The 13495-nt window shown below is 41.9% G+C and overlaps 1 protein-coding gene across 3 annotated transcripts in view; it reads right to left on the reverse strand.

Moving 5' to 3' along the window:
* The window catches only part of LOC110331454 (ATP-binding cassette sub-family A member 6), a 68317-nt gene extending 67163 nt beyond the window's left edge, over positions 1 to 1154 (reverse strand). For 2 of the 3 annotated variants that reach the window (XM_029545733.1, XM_029545732.1), the window contains exons 1-2: positions 1126 to 1154; positions 498 to 574 (exon numbers count right to left, since the gene is read on the reverse strand). In XM_029545733.1, the coding sequence (XP_029401593.1) occupies positions 498 to 574; positions 1126 to 1136 (88 nt within the window). In that variant the 5' untranslated portion in view covers positions 1137 to 1154. Of the gene's footprint in view, positions 1 to 391; positions 575 to 1125 lie in introns of those variants that run through there. The other variant, XM_029545734.1, reaches the window with a different exon arrangement.
* Positions 1155 to 13495: the final 12341 nt, after the last annotated feature.

Here is a 13495-nt window from a genome sequence, read left to right on the forward strand (position 1 = left end):
AGAAAAAGCAGAGAGAGAGAGAGAGAGAGAGAGAGAGAGAGAGAGAGAGAGAGAGAGAGAGAGAGAGAGAGAACATAGTTTTGCCCAGAAATTTTTCAAATAAACAAATTTTAAAAACTTTTAATTTTCACGATCTTTCAATTTAATCTTTCCTAAATTTACATGACAAAATGAAATACAGTTCTTTCCTTGGCTACAGTGGAAGCAAGCTAGAATCTACTGCCGTATTTACAAAATAAAATCTGGTTGGGGTGGGGGGAATAAAAATTAGCTCTTAAATCACTTTAAGATACTTAAGTGTCTAGAAACCATCTGAAAAACAGATTGAGCTTAGTAATAGCCACCCATTTATTCAGCAGAGCACCAAAACTCAGCAGAAAGCTTCACTCACTCCCGGGAACAGTCGCAAGCGTCTCTTCCTAGTGTATCCCTTTGAGCATTGTCTCTCCTGTAAACATTTCTTAGGTAGGTGGCTGTTCTCCGTGGCTCCTACTCACACTGGTTCCCGAAAGGGGATGTGGTCAATCCAGGCTGCACATGATGAATCTGTTTTGTTTTCTGTGTCCTCGCTCTCCTGGGAAAATACTGTTCTGTGATTGGTTGAGAATAAAACAAACCCTATGCCTGTTCATTCAGCCCTTTCGGCTCCGGGAAAAATAAAGCAGATAAGGAAAGCTTGCTCAAGCCCTTCAGATATGATGAGATCAAGATTGGAAAGAAGGCAAAAACAAAACACAAACAAACAAACAAACAAAACAACAAAAACCCTAGAATAAAAATGTTATCTAAGAACTTGTATGAGAAATACTATGTTTTCTCACTATGCATAGCTGAACATAGACGTCAGTTTTCAATTGGACAAACTCACACTAACTGGGAAAAGTAGCTGAAGCTGGAAGTTTCTCTTCTTTTCTATTTTCTCCTTTAAAGGTAAAGCAATCCAATACTCTACCTTGGAGATATTCTTACGGTAGATAAATGAAGAACTGTTTTAAAAAATGTTTCTCCTACTCTGGTCACAGCTGTGTGGGATTTTATGAGTTAAGTACATTAATAAAATAGATTTATTTGCGGCTAAATTGCATTAAAGGATTCAGATGTTTTTAATCATTGATACTAGTCTACCTGAACTCCATTCCGTTCTCGCTGCACAGTGTATCTGAAAGACACTGAAAACTTTTGACCTGCCACAGCGAATGTCAAAATAGAAAAAGCAAAGTCCAGGAGTTGAGAAATCTCAAATATTTGTCATGACTCTTTATCCACGTATGTTAATAAATCTAAATCTGAGAGATGTTCCAGAGCATAGGGGACAATTTAGAGACAGTAACAGTTCCAGCCATGATAATATACTTGGCAATTAATTCTACTTTTAAAAGTAGACACAAGTGAAATAGCATGCCGTTTATCTTGAAAACTGTCAAAACAAACACGTTAATAAGGGTATTCTAAAGGCCTCAGGACTGTGGGGGGAAAATGACACAAACACTTTTAAAAAAAAATTGTTTCAATAGTAGAACGAATCTTTTGAAGTAGACTAGAATATAATTCAGATTTCTATTAATTTTATTGCCATAGTTGTTTGATTCTTTATATTCCATTTTATGGTAGCTAATGCTTAATGAAAAGTTCTTTCTTAGAAGTTTTATATTGTGCATTTAATTGCTAGAGTTTTTTTATTTCTTGTTTGTCTGTTTTGCGCTCATATATTACATCCCAACCCCAGTTTCCTCTACCTCCACTCCTTCCAGTCCCTCCCCCACATCTCCCCTCTTCCCGAGTTCTAGTCCTCCTCTATTTCCCTTCAGAAAGGAGCAGGCTTCCCAGGGATATCAATCAAATAGTTCATAAAAGTTACAGTAAGTCTAGGTGCATGCGTGCTTCGTCTAGGCGCATGTGCTCATAGGCTCAGCGCATGCACTCATATCAAGGCTGATGAGTCAAGCCAACAGGAAGAGAAGGGTCCCAAGGATCGTCTTACTAAGAGTCAGAGGCAAATCTTTTTTATTCTGCCTTTCTTAAAATTGTATTAAAACTCACAGCTTTAATAACATCAATTTCTTAAATATATTTACTGCTTTCTTGCTGTTTTATGTATGTGTTTTATTGGCCTATTTTTCCTCATATTTGTTTGAGATAGTGTCTCTCACTGAATTTGGGGCTAGGCTGTTCTCTTTACTATGCCTAATTAATTGTGGTGACACTATTTTTAACTTTGAATGTAAAGATAACCCTACAAATAGCGACCTAACATGATGAGGAAGACAGACACAGCCTCCAGCTAGGACCTGGAAATATTGGGAAAAATGTATTCCACGTTAGGAGTTGAGATGTATAACCAAACTTAAAAATAATGAATAAAGGATACTGAAAGATAATAAACAATTGGAAAACTAAGCAAAGAGTGAGGGTACACCCAGTAGGTTCTAAAACCAAAAAGAGAATTTAAAGTTTAGTCATGAGTAGCATTTCAGGTAATTAAGTACTGGGATATATTGGATTAAGATCTAGGCCCCTGGTGTCTTAGTGTTTCTGTGATTCAGTCTTTATCACTAACAGGTGGACAATCTATAATTCATTTTCCTACAAGAATCTAGGTGTGCTGCACAACTGCTAAATATAGTCTAGAAAAAAAAAAATCTCACATCCTCTACTCCAGGGAAGAATATGGATATAAATTGAGTGTTTCTGCCTGCAGAAACACTCCGGTCTGGATTCGCACTGAAGGGCGGGAACTCCTAAAAGGGAAAAGGGCTGCGAAAAGAAATATGGAGGCCTTAGCAAGGATTCTGATCAAGGCTCGATTTTTATTCATCGGACTTGCTTAAGTACAAGGAAGGGTTAGGTAGGGTTCCCAGCATGCCCTTGAGTTTTTGAAGTTGCTACGGCCGTCCAAGTGATGGTGGGCAGTCCGAGGGTACTGCATTCTGGGAGATCTGGGTAGCACTCTGGTATGCCTGTGCGCCTGTGGAGGGGGAGTGGTTAGTGGAGGTGGGAGACCCCAACATCTCCGCCCTTAATATTTAAAAAATTAAATTTGTTAGACTGGCACGCCCTGGAGCTGTGGTGGTTTAGCAGCTGCACCTGTCTCAGGATTTTTATTTTTTTGAAACTGATCCATTGTTAGTCTAAGGATGGGGGCTGGCAGTTTGAGGAAGAATTCCAGGGTAAGGCCAGTCAGAATTCAATTTTACCACCAGGGGACCTTTAGTAAATCCTCAATTATGCTGATTCCTTTGTGCCCAGCAGAAAAACCTGATTTGGGGGGTTTTGTTCTGGCAGATCTCATGAATAATGCACTGTCACCTCCCCCCTATTTCTCAGGTCTAGGTAGATACCAGAACGTGAATGTAACTTTTACATGACATATTTAACATTTTGTCCTAACGCCAGCACAACTAAATAAGGGTGTTGACCTTGGCTCCTAGTTTATTTACTAAAAATTTAGACCAAACCACGATATAATGTTAGATGCTGAAGGGTCCTTTTCACCGCTCCTGTAGTGAGATGAATCTGAATAGCATTTGCTGCACTCCATGGGGGTAGACGACCTGCTAGAAAACAAAAGCCAAGAATAGTTGAATAGGAACAGAATAAAAACTTCTTTGGGAAGGGCCAGGTACTTACTTAGTTGCGAATTAGCAACTTCACAGGTCAGACAATAGCTTTCTGGTGAGGGGGGGGGGGGAGACCCCAACAATAATTGTTTTGTCCAATCACTGTGATATATAGAAAATGAAAACCCAGGGATGGAGAGATGGCTTAGAGGGTAAATGCACGTGCTCAGATCCCTACACCAATATAAACAAACTGAATGTGACCACGCATGTGCATAGGAGTTTACTACTAAATTGGATGAAGACAGAGGATTCCTGATGCTTAGTGGCCTCCAGTTTAGCAAATCCAACGAGAGACGCTATCTCAAAGAAATAAGGCAGAAAAAGCAGACACCCAGTGCTTTTCTCTGGCCTCCTCTGGCATTCCATCCACACATGTGTACACACATGACATTTTTGCATGCAACATACACTTTTAGATTTTCTTTTCTTTTCTTTTTTTGAGATGATTATATAGTGTGTCACTACTTCCCGACCTTTTCTCTCTCCAAACATTCCCATCCACCCCGCTTTCAAATTCATGGCCTCTTTTTCATTAATTCGGGTTACAACATAATTTTTAAAGATTAAATAATACATGCCTCTCCCATACAATACATTCTGTTCACAGTTTTCCCTCCCTCCACTCATCCCAATTCTCCCTCCCTTTCCCGCCCCCGGCCCCCAGATCGACTTCCTCCATTTCCCTACTGAAAAGAGCAGGCCGGCCTCCAAGAGACAAAAACTAATCAGGACAAAACAAAATACAATGAAACAAGGTAAAAGCCCTCATATCAAGACTGGGCATGGCAACCCAGTAGGAGGAAGAGCCCCAGGAGCAGACAAAGAGTCACCCCTCCCACTGTTAGGAGTCAGACAAAAAGCACCAAGTTAACTTCCAGAACATGTATGCAGTCGGAGGACCTGGTCCAGACCTTTGAAGGCCCTGTGCTTAAGAAGAAGAGAAAATGAACACTTAAAGAGTGGATGTGTACACGAGTGTTTCATTTGTCATGTTTCAGGTGCAGTAGGAGATCGTCTTACTAAGAGGGACAATACCATAGCAGTTAGATTGTATACCCTGGAAGAAAAGTCAGTACTGTGATCTTACACCATTTCTTTAAACACTTCCTTCTCAATATTTTTCATCCATCAAAATGAGAAACAGAAATGCTGACATATGTATGAAACATATGATATGTGTGTGTGTACACATATGAATATTGTGGAGATTAAATTTATTAATAATGCCTAAAAAATTGTAAATACGCCTTCCCTGAAAAAAAAAAAAAAAAGGTTATTTCAGTGGTGGCACACGCCTTTAATCCCAGCACTTGGTGGGCAGAGGCAAGGGGATCTCTGAGTTCGAGGCCAGCCCAGTGTACAGAGTGAGTTCTAGGACAGACAGGGCTACACAGAGAAACCCTGCCTCAGGTGGAAAATAGTTATATGTCCTGATTGTTGTTGTTCTCTTGATGTCATTAGCACTCCTGGAATCCCACAACGAAGACTTAAGCAAGTCGATAGATTTAAATTACATTCCTCCTAAAGGAGAACTTTGTGATTAAAAGCCTAACATACAGATGGAGAATGGAGGGGGGTGGTGGCGTTCACTAGTAGACTAAGAACTGAAGTTAATAGACACTGTAACATAGACTATATAGAATTTACACTCCAATCTAAGAAACTATGTAAATTATCTAAAATAGGAGAGAAAGAGATGACCCATTAGAATGCATAAAATTTTAAAGTAGCACTAATAATTGAGATTTGAAAACTTATACACCAGGCTGTCCTCGAACTCGTGATCCTCCTGCCTCTGCCTCCTTCAGCAAATCCTACCAGGGTGTGCCACCACAGCTGAATACACTCTGATAGCATCCTGTTTTTCTCCTACACATCCTAGACTTGTGGTTACATATCTCCAGCTGCACTCCCCAGCTTGTGCTTATATATACACATGGTTGCCTTTCACTAAATGAGACTTGATTTCTTCATGTCTCTTGCCCCTTGATCTCCACTCTTTTCCTTGCAGACCTCATTGACTGACCCACGGACTGGGTCATGCCACCACTGCCTGGATTCTTCAGTCTTTTTTCTCTCACCTTCTCTATGTGTGGTGGTTTGAATGAGAATGATAGCCCCTAGGCTCAGATATTTAACTGCTTGCTCTCCAGTTAGCAGAACTGTTGGGGTTTAGGAGGTGTGATCTTGTTAGAGAAGGTGTGTCACTGGGGGTGGACTTTGAAGTTTCCAAAGCTTATGCCAGGCCCAGTCTCAATCTCTCTCTGTCTGCAGATCAGGATCTAAAGCTCTCAGCTATTGCTCCAGCACCTGCCTGAGTGTCCCCCACCCTGATGACAATGGACTAGCCCTCGAAAACCATAGGCAAGCCCCCAATTTAAAAGCTTTCTTTTATAATATTTGTCTTGGTCATTGTGTCTCTTCACAGCAATAATACAGTAACTAAGACAGATGTCGGTAACAGGGACTGGGTTATTACGGCGATACAAATGACCATGCTGTTCGTTGGAAAAATACGGAAGACTTTGACCTAGTAAAGCAAGTGTACATTATAAGTAGGACTTAAAGGGTCCTTCTAGAAGGAATGTGGAAGACAGTAGTACTGAGAGCTATGTGGATAGTGGCAGCCCAGCTCAAGAGGTTTCAGAGGGGAATAACATTGAAGAAAGTTCTGGTGATGTTTTGCCAAATAATGTAGCTTCTCTCTGTCCTTGTCCAAAATCTCTGCCAAGAGTTAAATTGCAGAGTTCTGGATCAAGTTCATTGCCAAAGGGGATTTTAAGCAGCCTGGTATCGATTATGCCATATGATTATCAGTGATTATACTCTTAGGCAAATCTACAACGAGAGAAGAGCCAGCAGAGTAAAAAAGAAATACGAAAACGTACAGTTATGAAGATTTAATGTCGGAGCCCAGTCTTGTGCTCATGGCAATGAGAAGTTTAAAGAAAAGCATGAATTGAAATGGGGGTGAAAAGGGAGTGGTACCCGCCAAACAAGACCCCACCCACCTCAGCTTGTAACATGCAAAGTGAAATTAAAGAAGAATTTATGCAGCAAAGAGAACCATCAACTTAACTCCTATGCCAATGTCTGTCCTGGAGGGGGCCGGGTTCCTGCCCTAGGAGACAGCAGAACATTGTGCTTTGCCCTGTGTTTCTGGATTTAGATTAGAATGGGAGGCGGGAAAGGCTTTGTGCAGTCTTCCTGAGGCCAGGCATGTGGGGGAGGAGTCCTTTCCCTCCCAGCCACATTTGACATTCAGAGCACCACTTCTGGTTTTTTTGTAGCTTCCATATATGAGAAATAACATGTAGTATTTGTATTTCTGTGCCTGATCGATCGTAGTTGACCTAATGTCCTCTAGTTCCATACCATTTTTGACAAATGCATGTCATTCCCTTTTATGACTAAATAGCATTCTGTAATAATAATAATAACAATGATAATAATATATTATAATAATAACATTCCATTTTTGTAAAAGAATTTTAATCCAGCAACATGGCTGCTCTGACAAGGAATCACATCCAAAGACCCTCTAGGTCTATGTGACCCAGCCAGAATGAAGACAGGCTCTGGATTACAGTATGATCTGGCCTGGCCGTATTACAGACACGCTCTCAGTAAACACCTTTATTCCCTGACAATGAAGTTAAGGTTAGTTTGTAGAAGGAAGCAGCCATGTTTGAAAGTGACATCTAATGGAGGGGCAGATGGAAAAGAAAATAGCAACAGATCAGAGAAAGACTGACAGAATGAGTCAGAGTTAGGATGTACCCAATTCACAGGAGAACACAACAGGAAATGTAGGACCCCCTCTCGGGGACCCCCTCAGGTCCTCAGGTCACAGGAGTCAGGGTGTCCTAAAGAAACATGATAGACAGACCTTCTTGATGCAAAAGCACAAGGCAGTTTAATGGCGGAGCTCCAGGCTGGCGCGTACCTCACGCAGGAGGCAGAGGCGCTGACCCCAAGACTCAAAACCTAGGGGTTTTTATAGGGTAAGGATCGGGGGGTGGGGAGAATGGCACATGGTTACATGTGATTGGCTCATTCAAACATAGCAAGGCGATTACAAGTCAGCAGAATAGTATGTGCAAGCTAAAACATTTAGGAATTTCAAGGGCCTGAGGTTTCTCAGGGACAGCAGGATGTCTGGTTAATGTATGACTCTTAGTAAGCTAAGGGACGCGCTGCCCTGCCAGATGGCCGTTGAGTCAACCTCGATAGCTCAGACCAGTTCCTGCATTCCTTTCCTTCTTATCTTTGTGGCTAATTGATTCTAGTTTCAAGTCGACACCCCGGCTCACTGCCAAGTCCCGTGATTCCCTGCTTGTTTATCGAAAACCTGATTATGTGCACCTGAATGATCATGATCTGTGCACCTGAGTGATCATGCGCTGTCTGCCTGAAGCATAGCATCATACAGCATGATATTGAGTCACTGGCCTATCAACGTGCACCCTGTCTGTGTGCATGGCTCGTGTACAGAGTGTGCTAAATGCTGATTGGATGATGAAGAGTGATGAGAGATGAGTGCAGAGGGTGGAGGGAGATAAATTGGGCGATCCCCCATAATAAACGGAAAAGGGAATAGAGCTGAAGCAAGAGAGCTGCTGTAGAGAGAATAAAGGAAGCTGCAGCAGGAAGCTGCTTAAACCCTGCCTTGGCGTATTTGTCATCTTTGCCCCACCTCTGTGGGACAGAGTGTGGGGTGCCCGACAGTTTCTTTAGTAGGTCCAGTGTTAGACCCAAATTGAGATCCAGCTCAAGGGACTTGACACTATTACTGAAACTATGGTCTGCTTACAAACAAGGGACTAACATGGCTGCCCTTAGAAAGACCCAACAAGTAGCTAAAAAAAAGTCAGATGCCGTTATTTACACCCAACCAATAGACAGAAGCTGGTGACCCCTGTGGTTGAATTAGGGAAAAGCTGGAAGAACCTGAGGAGGAGGGCAACCTTATGGAAAGACCAGCAGTCTCAACTAACCTAGACCCCAAGACACTGAGCCACCAACCAGGTAGCATATACCAGCTGATAAGGCCCCCAACACATATACAGCAAGAACGGCCAGGTCTTGACTCAGTGAGAAAAAATACACTTAAGCCTCAAGAGACTTGAGGCCCCAGGGAGCGGGGAGGTCTGGTGGGATGGGAGTAGGGGGTGAAGATATCCTCTTGGAGATGGAGGGGGGGGTATGGAATGTGGAACAGTCAGAGGGCTGACCTGGAGGGGGATAAAGACTGGACTGTAAAAAAAAAAAAAAAAAAAAAAATTAAAGAAAAAAAAAAAAAGCAAAGTTGTTTTCCGGATTTAGGAGAAAAAAATGTGTTACTATCCTAGCCATCAACTAAAGAAACATAATGCAAAAGAGAGAAAGTGTGTGTGTGTGTGTGTGTGTGTGTGCGTGCATGTGCATGTGTAAACATGCATATGGGTAAAGACACACTGCAAACTGTTCTAAAGTTATAGGAAAAATCAGATTACCAGGCACTTAACAAATGAAGTCTTAATTATAGAAAAGTGTAACTCAGCCTATTATATCCCCTTCTCCTAACTTCACTCCATGATAAGAGGTATCTACCATCTGGTTGATCCTTGTGTCAGGATTTGAACAGAACAATGCTATTAATGCATATGCTTTGGCTACTCTGGTTTGCTTCTTTCAATAGTCTATCTAGAGAAACCTTCCTCCTCTAGCATATGCCTTCTACTTGTGACTACTTCTTAACTCACTCATCTAAAAAGCATGGTCTCAGTTCCATCCTGACGACTCTCAAAGTGTGCGACATCTCCAATTCCCCTGGGACTCTTCCTCACTTTAAAAATTATTCTTTTAAAAATGTCTCCATTATCTTTTAGATACAAACCCCTTTGCCATACTCCTTTCCTTCTATGGAAACTCACTGTATTTTGCAAATGTACCATTTGTCTTCCTTCCAGTATCTTTGTCCAATTTTCTTCTGATGGCCTTTGAATCCTTGACTAACATTTGACTGTAAGGATATGTTAGGAGAATCAAGTGATCCAGACACCAATTGAGCTCACAGAAGTCATTTTGGGACAGATTTGAGAGCAGGCACTGGAAACCCAAGAGCGGGGTGCTGACAGTTAGGGCTGGTTAACTTGTGATGTCCTGATGTATGTCTGAGCGTTCCTATATGCAACATTAGTTTTATATCTATTTCAGGGGGCTAAATGAAATGTATAATTAAATTATATTCCAGTATATTGTTCATCACAAAGAAGGTAGGCAGGAAGTCAGAGCAGTGACTCCATAGCTGAATGGAAAGTCTAAATGTTAGGATAAAGCAGGGAGCAATATCAAAAGGGAACCAGAGATCCATGTGTCACAGTCCAGAAGACAGTAAAAGGTACAACGTGAAAGACAGCACACAATTTGAACAGAAGCTTAAAATAGGCTTCTGAAGAAAGGTTTGTCCATTTGTACTTATAAGACTAGAGAACATGTTGAGAAGTTACAAAAGGAGAAAGAATGTAAAACAAATCTTTGAGGTTAGACACTTCATGACAGCACTGACTACCGTTTGAAAAGCCTCAAATCCTCTTTGCTTCTATGTTAAGTAACGGAGAACCTCGTATCTAGCTCAATCCTTATCATTAAGGTGGGGGCAGGTATGCTGGTCATCATGAGGTGAAGTCAGTTACTACAATGGTACTTTTAGGTCTGGCTGTGAAATTAAGAAGGAAATGGACCGGGCGCAGAGCCCAAGAGAGAGAGAGAACCGTGCTGTGCTCAGCGAAGCTGGGAAGGTGGAGCCATCTAAGCCTTTGACATCAGACGTAGAAGATTCGGAATTTGCCCTTCAGTCTTGTTTCAGCCCACTGTGCCCACGTTGCTCCCTTCAGGATAGTAAATATTTTGTGGCATTCTATGTCGGAAGCATACACTTTGCTTTTCTTTATTTTACAGGGGTCTAGGATTAGAGACATTGTTCCGGTCTCACGGGAGTTTGGGATTTTTAGACTGCGTTGTGACTGTGAAAACCTGTGGGGACTTTGGAAGTTAAACTAAATGCATTTTGCATTATGATATGGCCCCAAGCCAGTGGGCGCCAGGGAGTGTGGGAAGGTGTGGTTTGAATGATAATGGCCCTCGTAGTCCTAAACTGAAATGATGACGTTACTGAAGAGCTCATCCTATAAATATTTTGTGATGTTCTGAGTTGGACTGATGTTTGAAAGTGTAGTCGCTACAGTGGTTTTCATGCATAGGCCTTCCAGGACCTGCTGGTGAATCTGTAGTAGTCAGGTTTTTTCCTGCCAGCTGTCTTCTCTCTGTCCTCTAATGCATAGAGCTAGGGCTATATATCCAGGTCCGTTTCTCTCCCAGCTGCTGTTAGTTTCTGCTAACTCCCATGTTCTCAAAAATGACCATCATTTGAGTGCGGCAGAATTCTTCATCTCTCTATCGCTCACTTTCATGAACTGCATGTTCATATGCATCCTATGAAATGCACTAGCTATGGTCAAAGAAAACTACCCTGTGGACAGTTTTCAACACGATTGTTTCAGTAAGCACCAGCTTAAAGAACTGTCAGTGTCTCCAATCCTGGATGAAGTTTTTTTTCTAATTGAAAATGCTATAAAGTAATGAAAAATAGTACAAGAAGAGGTCAGATGTAAAGATCGTGTGGGGAGCCACACAGAAATTTTAATTATTTTGAAGATCTTTGAGGAAGGTTCCAAAACCCATCTTTGTAAAAAAAATTCATTTACTATTAAATTAAAAAATCTATTTACTCACTTTACATCCAAATATCAGCCTCCCCTCCCCTCCCAGTCTCCCCTCATACAGCTCCTTCTCCCACTTCCCCCTCCCCTTCTCCTCTGAGGAGCACCCCACTCTCCCAGGTATCACCCCACCCTTGCACATCAAGTCACTGCAGGGCCAGACACATCCTCCCCATTGAGGCATCCCAGTTAGGGGAACAGGATTCACAGGCAGACTAAAGATTCAGGGATGGTTCCCACTCCAGTTGGGGCTCCCACATGAACACCAAGCTGCACATCTGCCACATGTGTGCAGGGGGCCTAGGTCCGGCTGGTGCATGCTCTTTGTTTAGTGATTCAGTCTCTGTGAACCCACAAGGGTCCAGATTAGTTGACTGTTGGTTTTCCTGTGGAGTTCCTATCCTATTCAGATGCCTCAATCATTCCCCCCAACTCTTCCTCAAGACTTCCCAAGCTCTATCTAATGTTTGGGTCTCTGCATCTGTTTCCATTGGCTGCTGGGTGGAGCCTCTCAGAGGACAGTTATGCTAGGCTCCTGTCTACACACATTAACAGACTATCATTAATAGTGTTAGAGATTAGTTCTTGCCCATGGGCTGGGTTTCAATTTATATCAGTCATTGGTTGGCCATTCCCTCCTTCTCTGCTCCATCTTTATCCTTGTACATCTTGTAGGCAGGGCATGTTTTGGGGATGGAAGGTTTTGTGGGTAGATTGCTGTCCTTATCCCTGTACTGGGAGTGCTGCATGACTATTGGAGGTGGCTACATCAAGCTCTATATCCCCCACTGCTAGAAGTCTCAGCTAGAGTCACCGCATGGACTCCTTGGGTCCTCTCCTTATCTTAGGTCTCTGGGACATCTAGAGATGCCCTGCCTTACTGCTGGTTTTCATTTTCTTTCCCCTGCTCTCTCTATACACGATTCCCCAGTCCATTCCCTTACCTATCACCTCTCCCATCTAGCTCCCTCCCTCTGTCTGCCTCCCTTATCTATTTTATTTCCCCTTCTGAGAAACATTTAGTCGTCTTCCCTTGGGCCCTCCTTGTTATTTGGCTTTTTATATATGTCCACTAACCCTTTATTAAAATTTTTGCTTGCAAAAAAGCCTGGTGTGTGTGTGTGTGTGTGNGTGTGTGTGTGTGTGTGTGTTATCTTCTTTATCAACTCACCTGTTAATGGAAATGTAGGACGATTCCATAAATTGGCTATTGTGAATATGACACAGATATGCATATATTTGTTGTATGTTGACCTATGATTTGATTCCTTCACATACATAGCCAGGAATGGAATACCTGGACCATACAGTCATTCTACTTTTCAGGTGTCTCCTCTGTTTTTGGTCTTGTGAGAAGCTTCTATAACTAACTTCATCGCTAACTGAACTAATCTGCTTTCCCATCAATGTCTAAGGTCCCTTTCCCATAATCCACACCAGCAGCACCTGTTGTTTTCTTGATGATGGGCATTTTGACTTGGGTGAGATGGAGTCATGACTAAGTTCTATAGTGGCTAAGGATGTTTACTATCTTTCTCAGATGTATCGTTGATTTGTACTTCTTCCAGGGGAAAGCTTCTCAAATCATTTGCTCATTTACTTGGCAAACCAATATTTTGACTTGATATATTCTAGGCACTAATCTTATGATAGACAAATAGCTAATTTTCCTCCCGCTGTATCAGCTCTCTCCACTCAGTCATTCCCTATGCTTTCTATGTAGAACCCTTTTAATAGATGTAACCTCATTTGTGAATTCCTGTTTCCTAAGCTACAAAGCTAGTCAGCAAGTCCTTCTCTATGTATTTTCTGCTGTTGTGTACCTTTATCAATTTTAAGGTTTCATATTTTACATTAAGGTCTTTGATCAATTTTGATTTCAATACAGTATATGTAGTTGTATATGTCTATATGCAGTTTTGCCAGTGCTGCTTGTTGAAGGCTCTCTTTTATCAGTGTTTAGGCACCTTTATTAAATTCCATAGTTACTTGGATTCATCTCTGGATCTTCTATTGTGCTATTCCTCTGGCCTGCATTCCTTCTGTGGGTTTTCTCTCTCTCTCTCTCTCTCTCTCTCTCTCTCTCTCTCTCTCTCTCTCTCTCTCTCTCTC

This window comes from Mus pahari, chromosome 14 (assembly GCF_900095145.1).
Source record: "Mus pahari chromosome 14, PAHARI_EIJ_v1.1, whole genome shotgun sequence".
Lineage (NCBI taxonomy): Eukaryota > Metazoa > Chordata > Mammalia > Rodentia > Muridae > Mus > Mus pahari.